General features: G+C 50.9%; 1 protein-coding gene across 2 annotated transcripts in view; it reads right to left on the bottom strand.

Annotated features, from left to right (window-relative positions):
* The window catches only part of TRAF3IP1 (TRAF3 interacting protein 1), a 62,262-nt gene that overhangs the window by 34,959 nt on the left and 14,033 nt on the right, over positions 1 to 13,270 (bottom strand). Inside the window, exons 8-14 of one of the 2 annotated variants that reach the window (XM_044913462.1) lie at positions 12,867 to 12,962; positions 8,003 to 8,104; positions 5,477 to 5,497; positions 4,429 to 4,513; positions 3,887 to 3,970; positions 1,172 to 1,295; positions 935 to 971 (exon numbers count right to left, since the gene is read on the bottom strand). In XM_044913462.1, the coding sequence (XP_044769397.1) occupies positions 935 to 971; positions 1,172 to 1,295; positions 3,887 to 3,970; positions 4,429 to 4,513; positions 5,477 to 5,497; positions 8,003 to 8,104; positions 12,867 to 12,962 (549 nt within the window). The remainder of the gene's footprint in view (positions 1 to 934; positions 972 to 1,171; positions 1,296 to 3,886; positions 3,971 to 4,428; positions 4,514 to 5,476; positions 5,498 to 8,002; positions 8,105 to 12,866; positions 12,963 to 13,270) is intronic. The other variant, XM_021678978.1, reaches the window with a different exon arrangement.

Raw genomic sequence — 13,270 nt, 5'->3', positions numbered from 1 at the left:
GGCGGGATGAGAATGTCGCCGTCTTGCAACCCTTAATGGTCCAGGCTAACGTCACAAGCAGACGTCAGGAATAACCAACACCACCTACTAGTATTCCTGCCCCAAATCTGCATCTGATCAAGTCTCTGGAACCAAGTTACAAGAATAGAAGAATATGCAAAAAACCATACCACACGCATGTAACGAGCAACACTCCACTATGGGAAACTCTAAAGGACAACCAACCAGCTTCTTGTGCAAATACATTACAAGGGAAAGGGGAGGGATGGCCGTACAGGTTAAGAGAGACCTAAGAGTTAGATCAATTGACTCCAAAGCAGGGACCTTATTTGGATTCTGAATCAAACTAGAAAAAAATATACAAAGTAACTGGAAAAACTGATGATATCAAGAAATTGTTTTGTTTTTGTTTTGTTTTTTAATATACAACAACAGAATAATGGTTATGTTTTTTTGAAAGAGAGCCCTTATCTTCTAGAGCTACACCGGACACGTTAAGCGAAGAAATGATCTTCTCTAGGACTTGAGAACAGTCTAGGGGAACAGGGCTCGGCGGCAGGCAGAGGCTTAGAGAAAACGTGAGCCAATCACCATTGACACCGGGTGACGAAGGGGTTCATTGGACTACTCTCTCTGCTTCTGGAGATGTTTGAAATCAAAGAAGATACTTGGGAAGAGGACAAGTACTATTACAAATGTTGTCGATTTGGGAACGACCCCAGAGGTCAAACCTCTAATCTAACTGCACACCACGTCGGAAGCTGCTGACAGCAAGCCCCAGGGTCCCAGCGCCCAGTGCCCATGGTCTCCCAGACTAAACCCACCAAGCGAGGAGGAGCCCATCCGTGCCCCGGTGTCCTGCCGATGCTCATCAGACCCCTGAGCAACACGGGGCGCCCCACCCACAGTCGCGCCTGCCACGTCCAGTACTCACCGTGCTTCTCCTCGGCCTCCACGTCTACTACAGGGACCTGGGCAGGAAAGCAAGGAGGAAAAAGCTGACTCTCGATATGCTGCTTCCATGGATCTCCTCAAAGCAATGACAAAATTAAAGAAGGCAGAAATCTGACTGAACAATCAGACGTTTTGTCTACGTGCACCTAAATGCTGGAGTAGGAGTTCCAGGGCCGTCCAAGGACAATGACAGAAACCGAAGCTCCTGTTAGCTCACCATTTCCAGTTCTGACATCTCAGGAAGCTGGGGGGCAGCCTCCACCACAAACTGACCGTCTTCCTCATTGTCAGAGTTCTGCGCATCTACAATCACACTGGCAACGAGTTTACCACTCCCTGTCCTAAGAAGAAAAAGAAATTAGATTACAAGAGAAGGGCTGCTGGTCGCATGTCTGCATCAATCCCCTGCATCCCAGGCTCCATGGGAGGAGTTTAACCACCACCTACCTCTAGAACGTCACAAAATACAGGCGGAAGCTGAGTGAAGACCCAGGCCTGGCCCCTGCCCCCGGTGGCCTCTCTCCACCACACCCAGCCCCCACCCCACGCCCGGACCTCACAAGGGCCCTTGGAGCCTCACTCCTCCCCTGGCTGCACTCTCTGGACACCAGCCCTCCACCTGCAGCCCCTCACCTGGAGGGCCCTATTCTTCCACATCGCTAACATCAGGGCAGGGGTGGCAATGTGGCCCCAGACCCCTGCTCCAACACAGCGGCCTCCTCCTGGCTGCCAATCCCTGCCCAGCACCTCCTCTCCACCAAGTCCTACCATCGCTCTGCGCCAGTCCAACACCCAACTGCCTGGCCACCAGCCCTGGCCCTGTCCTCCCAGGTGACTACCTCCATCCAAGAGGACCTCCTGTGGCCACCTGCTGGAACTGCCCCACCTACTGTCACCCCACTGCAGGCCACTGTCAGCTGCCCTCTGCTTATCAGGCCCTCATGCCCACCACACTGTGCCTGGGTCACAAGGCTCCAGACCCAAACACCCACCAGCTCCCCATCAGCCCCATCTGCCTTCACTTCTTTCCTACCAGCTTAGCATAACCACGCTTTACCAAGTGCCCTTAACTCCCCTGCCCTACGATCGCTCTAGCACACAGGTCACACGTGCACACACACACACGCACACCCTCTCCCTTGCTTCAGGACAATACACAAGGTCAGGAGGAAAACTGTGCACTTGCGTATGAGCTCTCAAAACAGTGCACATTTGTCCCAAACACCCTCAGCTCCTCTGCCGGGCCCTTCAACCCTCACGAGCAACGTCCTGCCTCCACCAGGGCCAGCCTCACCGCACCCTGTACCTCTCCCAAGCCCTGCGCCCCTCGAGCCCCTCCCACCACCATCCCTCATCAGCAAGCCCTCTCCATTCTCCCCTGCCTCAAGCAGCACCCTCCCGTGGCCAGGCCCAGAGGGAGGGCCAGCGTTCTCCTTGTGCTTACTGTGTCTTCCAGATTATTCCCTCTAACGTCTGCCAACTCTGAAGCCATACCACCAGCCTCTCTGGCCCTCAACCCCATTGTTACTGCCACCCCCTGCCAGCCACCAGGCATCCCCCTGCACTCCCGGCTGACAACACTGTCCCTGATCTGAGAAGTGGTCCTTCCCAAAGCCTGGCTCTAGGATCCCCAAGCCTTCCTGCCACCATCCTGCTTTCATCACAGCCACACACCCAGGGTCACCCTTGGGTGCTGCCACCAGCAGCAAGCCCCAATCTCAAATCCGAGCACCCCACTCTTGGACCACCACCGCCCACATTTCCATCTCTGTGCCTGCCCAGTGTCTGCACACAGCAGCTGCCCACAGCTGGAGAACAAAGTCCACAGCAACACTGACTCCCGTCACTTCACCCCACGTGCACCCGGAGGCGGCCCAGCATCCTGCTTCCGCACGCCACACCACAGACCTCGGGGCCTACGGTCCTCTCGGTGGGGCTGCCTGTCCACTGGGGATGTCTGGCAGCATCCCTGCCCCACTCCCTAGCTAGATGCCAAGAACCTTCCCTCTAGACCCTCCCGGTCCTGACGCTACACAGGGTCTCCAGACACAGCCCCACAGGAGGCTGGGGGCGGGGGGGACACGACCCCAGATGAGGACCCTCTGCTCCAGCCCAGGCAGATGCCCGCCCTCTGGGAGCGCAGCTCCAGGCCTCCCCGGCCACACTCGCTCTGGGCTCACAAGACAAGTGGGGCTCCAGGGGGCACTCAGCTTCCAGAACTCACCCACACGCCAAGTCTCCACCATCTTCTCCAAAGCCAGTCCGTCTGCGTCCCCTCACCACTCGGGGACACTGTTCCAACAACCCTCCCACCCTGCGGCCCCTACAGCACCAATCCCCCGTCTCCACTGGATCGGTCCCGTCACCAGCCTTCTCATCGCAAAAACAGGAGCGAGTCACATTCCCGACACCATCCCTCCCGCCACCTACGGTGTCCTTCCTTCACGTCCCTGACAACAAGGCCACACCTGTCTCCAATTCCTGTCTCTGCTCTATCACAAACCACTCTGGTCCAGCCCGCTTTATTTTCCTATTTTTTGGTTTTGATTATCTGTATTTTCCTCTAAAGATCACACTACATCCACAGGGATATTTGTAACACTTAGAGAACCCTGTCTGTGGCGTGCTTTTATATCGTTTAGGACTTTCTGACCTTTTGTTTTACATTTTTGTACAATTAAACCTTGAAATCTTTTTTTCCTAATTTTCCCTCATCGCTTTTATGCTCAGAAAATCCACCCCCACCTTCTCTCGAAGAATAATTTCCCCATGTGCTGTGAAGCACGTTTTCTCTTCAGCTAACTGAAGTGTGTGGTCGGCGTGTGGCCTGAAGTCAGGGCCTGACCCGGCTTTCCTCTCCTTCTCAGCTGGCGGCGGCCCTGCCCCTGCCCCTGCCCCCCACCCCCAGCACAGCTCCCAAAGGAGGCCTCACCTGTCTGGCGTCAGTGCCTCCACACTGTCTTGGTGCTTCACCCGGGGAGGTGCTGGTCTCGCACTCCCAGGCCGAGGTATTCTTCTAAACCCAAACATGGGAAAACCAAAAAGGGAATATGACACACTTGCACATTTATTAAAAGTGCACAACAGAAAACCCAGGTCAATGTTACTGCTAATTTCCCACCATCAACATGCTAGTCGGGACACAGTCTGCAGAATGTTAAGACCATTCCATTAATCTGACAGGTTTAAAAGTATCCGTCTCTTAATCTTATGTTTTCATTAATTTTAAGGCTCAAAAAGGAATCATGTAACTCTCAGTAATCAAAACATAATTTACCATAATTATGAATTTCCCTAAACCTCTAAAATGTCCTACGTGTAGTAACTTATACCCAGTATAGGAAAATTAAATAAATGGTTTCTGCTTTCTTTGTACAAGTATTTCCTCATAATTGAGCTCAAGCACTAAACAAACTGCAGAAGGTGCAGAGAGAAGCAGGCAGCGGCCTGGGCATTGGACAAGAGCCCACGGACCTGATGTTGGCCGGGAGCTCACTAGGCAGCTCAGAACTCTCAGACACCTCGGGCTTCTCTGGGCCAGAAGGTCCCACTTCTCCTTCTGAACCATGACAATCCAGTGAGCAATTCACAAAGGAAGAAACACAAATAGGTAATAAGTATCTGAAAAGACAGCAATTAAATAATCGCAAATATAAATGAGCTTTATTCATCTATCATTTTCATGAAGATAAAACACATTTCTTATCTAGATTCGGTAAGATCTGGGGAGATGGGTGCACTCAAACCCTGGAAATACAAGCTGGTTCAATTTCTTAAGAAATAGAATTCAAAAGGTAGGCTGATCCAGTCAAGCAATTTAACATAAAGGAAATACAACCCGAGAGGGATGGACGCGTGTGATCCTGTGTGTCAAGATGTTCACCAACCACCACTTGTGTTAGTGACGGTGGGGGGTCACGCCAGCAGACTATGGCAGTCACTCGCCAGACCCTTTGCATAAAACAGTGTCACCGTCCTAACACATAACTGAGGACAGTAACGTATCTAATAACACACACACATACACACACACACAATGGGCGTTCTAGAAGGACATTCATTTAGGTTAGAAACAGTGTTTTTCATTTCCTTCTTGATATTTTTCTGCATTTAAAAAACTTTCTACTTTGGGTATACATCCAATTGTTTTTATAATCTGAATAAAGCTTTCTTCATTTTAATAAAAAGATTTAATCAGTAAGTAACAACCCCTAACTATTAAGGCAATTAAATTTATTCCTGCATTTTAAGTAAAAGGGCTTTGTGTTTTAGAAATCAGACTTTGTAATTTAGAAAAATCAGACTTTGAATTTAGAAATATACTTTTTATTCTGGAAAGAACCGTAATACATTCTTCCGGAACATAAGATATATAAATTAAATCTTACAGTGGTAGAGTTACGTTTCCTTCAATTACCTTCACTAACTCACAGTGTAAAACAAATCTGACAGTACATGTTAGTGTCTACACGCACACGCACACAATTTATACCAAATACACACAGTTCAGGCCGTTCCTCACCTGCATCACTCGGGGAGCCGCCTGCAAAAAAAAGAAAAGAAAAGGGTGCCTGGGTGGCTCAGTCGTTAAGCGTCTGCCTTCGGCTCAGGTCATGATCCCAGGGTCCTGGGATCAAGCCCCGCATCGGGCTCCCTGCTCCTGCGGGAAGCCTGCTTCTCCCTCTCCCACTCCCCCTGCTTGTGTTCCTACTCTCGCTATCTCTCTCTCTCTGTCAAATAAATAAAATCTTTAAAAAAAAAAAAAAAAGAAAAAGAAGGACATCGGAAGACCGACTCCTGTGTTGGTAAAGCTCAGTGTATTAAGTAGCAGGACTAGGGACAAACACTAAGTAACGGGACACCTGTCAGGGAACACAGAGCCTTTCCTAGGGTCCCACTGCCATCACTTTATTTTCAAAGATCGAAAGACAAAGAACAAAGCGCACTTTGAATTCTAAAATGCTATTAATGAAAAGAGGCAACAGGAGTATGAAGAAAGCAGGTCACAGACATAAATGAGAGAGATTCGAGATGAGGCAACAGCGGATAAGCCAGGGAGCGTGAGGGACGAGAAGGTGTGACGCCCTTCTCGTGACGGGGTGACAGCAACCAGGGCCCTCCTTCCCTAGCTCGTCAGCAACGGCTCTTCCATCAGCTCCTGAACGAGGACATTTCTCCAGCTCCCCATGGGCCTACCTCCTCCTTCCAGTGCTGCGTTTTAGGGACAAATGGGACCTATCTGGCCCCCAGGAAATGAGCGGGAGCACCGTAGGGAGGGGAGACTCGAGGTCACAGAAGATACTCTCTGCCCAACACACCTGAGACACAGGACCACATCTGCAGAAGTGACAAAACAGCACGGTCCAAGTCGGAGCCAAGGACCCCCGGGAGCTGCCGTGCAGCCCCCCATAAACCACAGCCCCACCTCCACACAGGGACCCTTCACACGCACGAGGACTGGGCCGGGTTACCCTGAGGACACACGGCGCTCCTCAGACACCTCAGTCTGTCTGCTGGGGCAGACTTCAGAACCCTGGCCCTTCTGGGCAAGGGGAAGCAGGGGGCCCTACAGGACCTATGTGTACGGAAGACAGGAACCCCCCACGGGTCGCACTGCACAGAGCAGAGGACAGGCCCCGCTCCCACAGAGCCCGACGAACTGCGGGTTAGGATGTTTCCAGACGGCGCCACTAGAAGGATGGGGTGACAGCAGTGGGGGCTTGGGCCCGACCCTGGGCAGCAGAGCCTCTCCTTGACGCCATGCCACCTGGAGTGCACTTGGCAGAGCCCAGCGTGTGGCAGCCGCTGTGCAGCCTGGGGCCCTGGATTCCAGACCCCTGGGCTCTCCTCCAGTCTCACAGCATCAGTGTTGGGGACAGACTGCGGGTTCATGTGCAGCTGCTGGATCTCAAGGCCGACACCCAGATGGACAGTGCACTCAGCAGGCCCCCCCTTCACAGATGGCGTCTCCCACCCCTCGGCGGGGGCTCCTGCCTCACAGACACTCAGGTCTTCTCTGGACCCGTCACCAGCTCAGCCTCTTTCCCTCGCCCTGGCGACCAGACCCCTGGCCACTCACACGCCATCTCCGGTGCAGACCTTGCCTGAAGCACCCTGGAACCTGCCCGTCCCCCGACCGCCCACTCCAGCCCAGGCCGCTCTCTCCTGGACCGCTCACTAAGCCTCCCAAACTGACGTGACCCACACGTGACTGAGCCGCTCACGCCCACAGCAGCATGGGCCTCCCGCGGGGCTGGCCCCCTTGCTCGGCCCCCCGCCCGAAGGCTCTGTCCAACCCCACCCGGGGGCTGAGTCCCTGGCGGCCCAGACCGCGGCACAGGGCGTCCTCCAGGCTGGCTCTGCTCAGCGGGGCACCACTGCACACGGCAGGCCGTCGGCACGCATTTCGGTGAACGCACACTGACAGGCACCAGCCCTCCCCACGAGCGGGGCTCTGGGGCGCCGGCGCCCCGCCAAGCCTGCGAGGAGCTCCAGGCCCCGACAAACGCCGAATGATTGCTTCACCACAGCCTAAGTGCTGAGAATATTAGGCCAAAAGCAGAATCTCACCGACGCACAACTTCAGACACCCCGAAAACATGACAGACAGAAACAGCGGGTCAGGACGGTGTTTCAAGCTGCTTCAAAGTCCTCTTTGAACATCTGGGTGAAGTCTGAGTGGTGTGCGGCTCGGCCCGTGGGACTCCCCAGCACTGACTCTGAAGCTGGTTTCCGGGCCTTCCGACGCCACCTGGGCTCCGCACGGTACCTCCGAAAGAGCGCTGGGGACCCGGGAGACGCCAGTGCCGCCACACAAGTGTGTGGCGTGCCCTACCCTAGCTGATGCAAAAGGGCAAAAGGGGTCCTTCACCACATCCGGTCCTGCTGGCGTGAAGAACCAGGGACTGGACCCCGTGTGCGTCAGAGAGCCGAAGGGACCCCGCAGCTCTGGCCGCCGCCCTCTGGGGAGAGAGGTGCCCCCATGTCTGTGTGGAGCGGCTCAGGCTCCCTCACCAGGAAAGGAGTGAAGAGAGGATGTCCTTCTTACCTTTCTGCTTCACTGCTGGTTCTGCCTCGACGTTCTCACGCCACAGACTAGCTGAATTATCATCTGAAACACTAGCTGAGTTAGTATTAGCTTCTTTTGTTCCTGACAGAAAACAGTTTAAAATGAGTCATTACGATGTGCACGGCAGGCTGGTCCTCTATGGCTTCATTAACAGGGAGCACACACACTCAGCCACGCTCTCCCACACTGCGAGCTTACAGAACACTGGCCAAAGGCAGCTTTTGAGAACTCACACCAAGAATGTTCCTCCCAGCTGCGGCTGTGGGATCAGGAGAGGGAAGGGGTGCCCGGAATATGAGAAGGCCCCATGCTCACTCAGCCCAGGAGGAGGATGGGGTCCCCACAGCCAAAGCAAACTGGTCCCTGCACCCCCATTTCCAGAACCTTCCTGACACTACCTGTCTCCACCCACCTCCCCACTGCAGCCAGGCCCAGCTGAGAAGCTGCAGATAGGTGACAATTGCAGCAAAGCAAGAGGAAAAAAAACTATCTCTGGCATAGTCCACAATCCTAGACATATTGAAAGCTCCCGAACCCTCATGAAACTACTGACTAATGGGCCAATTCCTATAAAAATAGAAAAAATATCCAATACCCAAGAAATAAAACATGTTTTATATTAAAAATAAAGGGGGGGGCAGGGAGGTGCTGAAGGAAAAGATTTTTAATGTGGTAGGACTCAGGGTAGAAAACTAACCCATCACTAAAGGACCCCCACTCTAAAATGAAACCAGGAGACAAAAATAAAGTTAGAAAAATGTTCCCTTTCCTGAAATACAATCTTATAATTTCTTAAAAGTATTCAAATAAACAGTTTATATCAGAATCAACCTATCATTAGCCATCAAAGAACTGAATTTATGTAATAGAACTTCATACAGTAGATGACATAATTTTCTAAGGAAATTTTTTTTTTTTTTAAGATTTTATTTATTTATTTGACAGAGAGAGACACAGCGAGAGAGGGAACATAAGCAGGGGGAGAGGGAGAGGGAGAAGCAGGCCTCCCGCGGAGCAGGGAGCCTGATGCAGGGCTCGATCCCAGGACCCTGGGATCATGACCTGAGCCAAAGGCAGACGCTAACGACTGAGCCACCCAGGCGCCCCAGGAAATTTTTTTCAATCTATAAAAATGATAATTTAAACAGCCCGATTCAAGTAATTATTTATGATATCTAAGGTAGCCAAAGAATCAATATGAAATACTAAAACAAATGTAAAAATAAAATAAGCTTGGCAATTGTAGATTATCTATTTTTAAAGAAACATGCAAGAATTTCAGATTGTTACGTTTTATTTGAAAATGTCAAAAATTTCCTACACTGTTCAAAACCTACCAGCGCAATAAGTAACTTCCAAATGCAACAACTTCTGTACAGACCTGGAGGGGACTGATGACACTCTGCCCCATTTCCTCTCTTCAAATGTCTAGTGACATTCTTTTTTTTTTTTTTTGAGAGGCCTATGATGGTTGTTTTAACATCTTTCCTAATATTTTTAAACTTTACTAAAACTCTGATACACAAACACAACAGAAAAACAAGCTACAACCAATAATACTAATAATAATACACACTATAATAATAATTTTAATAATATACAATCAATTCTTAATCATAGAGGACAGACTAACCAGTCTGCCAAATAGCAGCTTTAAAGAAAATAAATAATACACCCATAAAATATAAAAATTATTATGAACTGGCAAAAAAATCTGTTGTCTGAATTATCAGTAATGAATGAACCTGGCAGGTAAGGATGTGGGCCTTGGCGTCCTGATTTCCTAAGTTCCAGTGCCCCAAGGCTGCACCTTGAGCAGGCTCCTCGCCTCTTCCGAGCCAGTTTGCCCCAGCTTACGGTGCTCTCGTAAAGAGATCCTATGCTTTATAAAGCAGGGAGCGCTGTGCCTGGCCAAGCGCCCATCTGTCAGTTACCATCCCTGAGACTCACCAGGTACAGCCCACAACACAGCCCCAAGCAGCTTCCCACTGTGCCCATGAGCTGCGCAAATTTTAGCAGCACAGAGCTGCTAACTACATCCAAGTGTAAATGCAAACAAATAACCAGGCCTTAAAGTGAGGGGCTCCACCTGGCCCAGCGATCAGTCTCAGCACCCTGTTATGGGACGCAAAAACACTAGTGTATCCAGATAGGACACAAGATAAAGGCACAGTGTTGCCTATGTAGGGGTCAGAGCGAAGCCAGATGTTCCAACCCAAATCTAATGAGGCCTTTAGATCAAACAGAAACATGGGGAGAAGCGGGGGGGGAGAGCAATGTCATATGAAGCGACATCACAAGGAAATGGACGTGTCCAGAGGGTGGAACATTCTACAAGACAAGCAACCTCATCTCTTCCAAAGCCAGTGTGCGAGACTAAAAGGGCAAGGTGGGGGCGCACAGAGGGTGGGGGGGCTGTTGAGATTCGAGTCATTTAAAAAGACAAATAGAATAAAAAATACACAGTGTGTTCATCTTAATGGAATCCTGGTTTTTTTTTGAAAAATAACACTTTTGAGTCACTAAGATTTCAGTACTATTGGGGAACCGTCACCCTGCTAGAGACAACAATAATGTTGTGGCTGTGTCTGAGCAGGTCTTTTTTGTTTTTTGAGCTGTAGGCTGAAGTATTTAAAGTGTTAGGGTGTTTTGATACACTTTGAAATCATTCATAAAAATACATGGCTCTAGATGAAGCACATATGACGAGGCATTAGAACCACTGAATCTGTGTGAGAGGTCGAAGGGTGCTCATCACTCTTCCTACTTCTCTGCATTTTTCATAATAAAAAACTTCACACGATAAAACAGACATGAGTGACGGGACCCAAGCAAGGTGAAGACACATGGAGGCACAGGGTTCCAGGAGAACCCGGACCATCAAACGACTGAAGAGAACGAGGCTCATCACACAGCGGGCATTCCGAGGGGGCAGGGAAGAAATGGTTCGTGTCTGAGAAAGCAGTGGGTAATTTCCTTGTCGAGCTCTCCAGCATCCCTGAAAGACAAAGCCGCCATCAGGCGCAGGCTGGCCCAGGCCTGCAGGCCCAGCGGGGGCGGGGCTTACAAGCTCAAGGTGAAGGGCATGCGTGAGGAAAGGCTCCCTGACCGACCTAGGCCCTGCATCTGGAAATCACACTCGACGAGAAAATCAGCAGCTGTGACAACCGCTGACAAACCCTGAATCCCAGAAGTCAAATGGCTGGCAGCACAGGGAAGACAGGGGCGGGGGAGGGGAGGAGGCGCCAGGGTCCCAGGACCAGCCGGGGCCGGGGTGCAGGACCCCCCTCTGGCCACTAGGTGGCGCCAGGCTCCGCTCGAATGTCCGCCAAGCTCTCCACTGAGAACCACGGGTGTTGCAGGGCTCCCGCTCCCTGGACACTGAGGTGTACCTAGTGTCTACAAAGTGAGGATACATGTCTGAATAACCAGTGCACTTTATTTTAAATCCATGATACCATCTCAGCATGACACGCCTCACCTGACGTAGGGCTCGCGGTCACTAAAGTGGGATCTACAAAGCAGATCCGTAGGCACACCTGGGACACACCAGCCACTGTATGGAGACATCTCCCTGAGTCTCAAGGCAGGTGTTTCTAGACCCACCTACCACGAGGTCACTGTGGCTCAGAGAACGTACCCATGAAGCTAGCTCAAGGCCAAGAGGCGGGCAACGGGAGGAACGGATCTTCCCGCTGGTCTGGGATAGGGCAGATCTGCCCACAGGGGCAGCACCACCCAGGCCCTCTCCTGCCGCACAGGAACTGCCCGGTGCTTCCCTGCTCGGACCAGGCTGGACCGGCCCACAGCCGGGAGAGGGTCCTGCAGGGAGGGAACACGTACACTCTCACAGGATGCGGGTGAACCGCACCCTGCGAGCCCGCGGTGAGGGTTCCTCAGTGAGAACCCATCCCGCTCCCCTTCAGCACCTCCCAGTCGGTCACCCCACACCGCTGAGGAACTAGATAAACCACGGAAGGCTGACCTGCTTGGAGTAAGATCAGTCAAGACCGCCTTCTAAGAGGACCGCCTTCGAAGAGGACCCCTTTTACGCTGCGCCCCTGCTGAGCCAAGGATGCAGCAGCTGCCTGCAAACACACCTGCTCTCGAGCTCAACTTCTTAAAGGGAAAGCGCTCACTCGCATTCAAAGATGCACTTACCATTATTCTAGCTACAGGCGCAGAATTTTCAAAAATCAAAGCGATACAAGTTCAGCCAGACTAGACAAATTTTTGTCTTTTCCTGGAGCGAAGATTTACACTATATTTTCCCCTAAATGTCACTCAAGATTTTTAATATTTCTGAAGAATTTAGTTTAACATCACAGACAGCAAATACTGATCTTCACCCAGGATTACCCCATTGAAATTCCCAATTCACAGGTCTCATTGCTCCACCCCAGCAGGCGAGGATGCGTGCGCACACTGCAACAGAAGAGGGCAAAGCCCCGGGGAACAACCTCCCCAGCGCGCCCTGGCAAGCACCTTAAAATCTTTATTATGGGGCATTTTCTCAACACAACACAGCAAAGCAGGATGGGAGAGCTGAACGACCATTTCTGACCACCCACATCATTTTGTAAAATTCCAACAGCAAGATAAAGAAAGCATCTTGATCTAGATGCAAAAGTAAGTTACATATACAAAAGCATGTAAAAGTTAACTAAAACTGAGTTAATATTCTTTATCATATAATTCAGGAAGTTAAGGCAAGTGGCATATAAGTGATTTCTGATCTTCACTTTCTCTTGGTTAGAAGAATAAAATATGTAACTATGCTGAGGGGTAAATATTTCATATCAAGGTGGTGAGGAACGTAAACTAAAGAATACCTTTTTCTTACCGATTTCTGAAGTGGCAGTTTCCTGATCTGCTTCATGATTTAATCCAGACACTAGGGGATCTAACATTTTAGCTGAAATAGTATCTTCCTTTCTTCCTGACGTAAAATGGTTAACGACAGATTAAAACATTGTAGAAGTTTTTATATGCGGGTGCTCTGGTCGGGACAAACAGGGGTTTACACCAGGCTCACACTACCTCGTCCCCTCCGGGGTCACAGGAGGCCCCCCCCACCGCCACTCCTCCCTCCCAGGGCTCTCCGAGCAGGACCCCGTGGGTCCTGGCCGGCTCTGGGGTTCACCATCTTTATCTCCACACTCCCCTACACTAATTTCACATGGATCTTCATGTGACGGCAGGAAAGACCACCATGTAAAAAACCCCAACTTCTTTGATTTCACCTTC

Source organism: Neomonachus schauinslandi, chromosome 3, assembly GCF_002201575.2.
Source record: "Neomonachus schauinslandi chromosome 3, ASM220157v2, whole genome shotgun sequence".
Taxonomy (NCBI): domain Eukaryota; kingdom Metazoa; phylum Chordata; class Mammalia; order Carnivora; family Phocidae; genus Neomonachus; species Neomonachus schauinslandi.
Note: the sequence above shows the minus strand (reverse complement) of the source record. Positions and strands in the feature narration are given on the sequence as shown.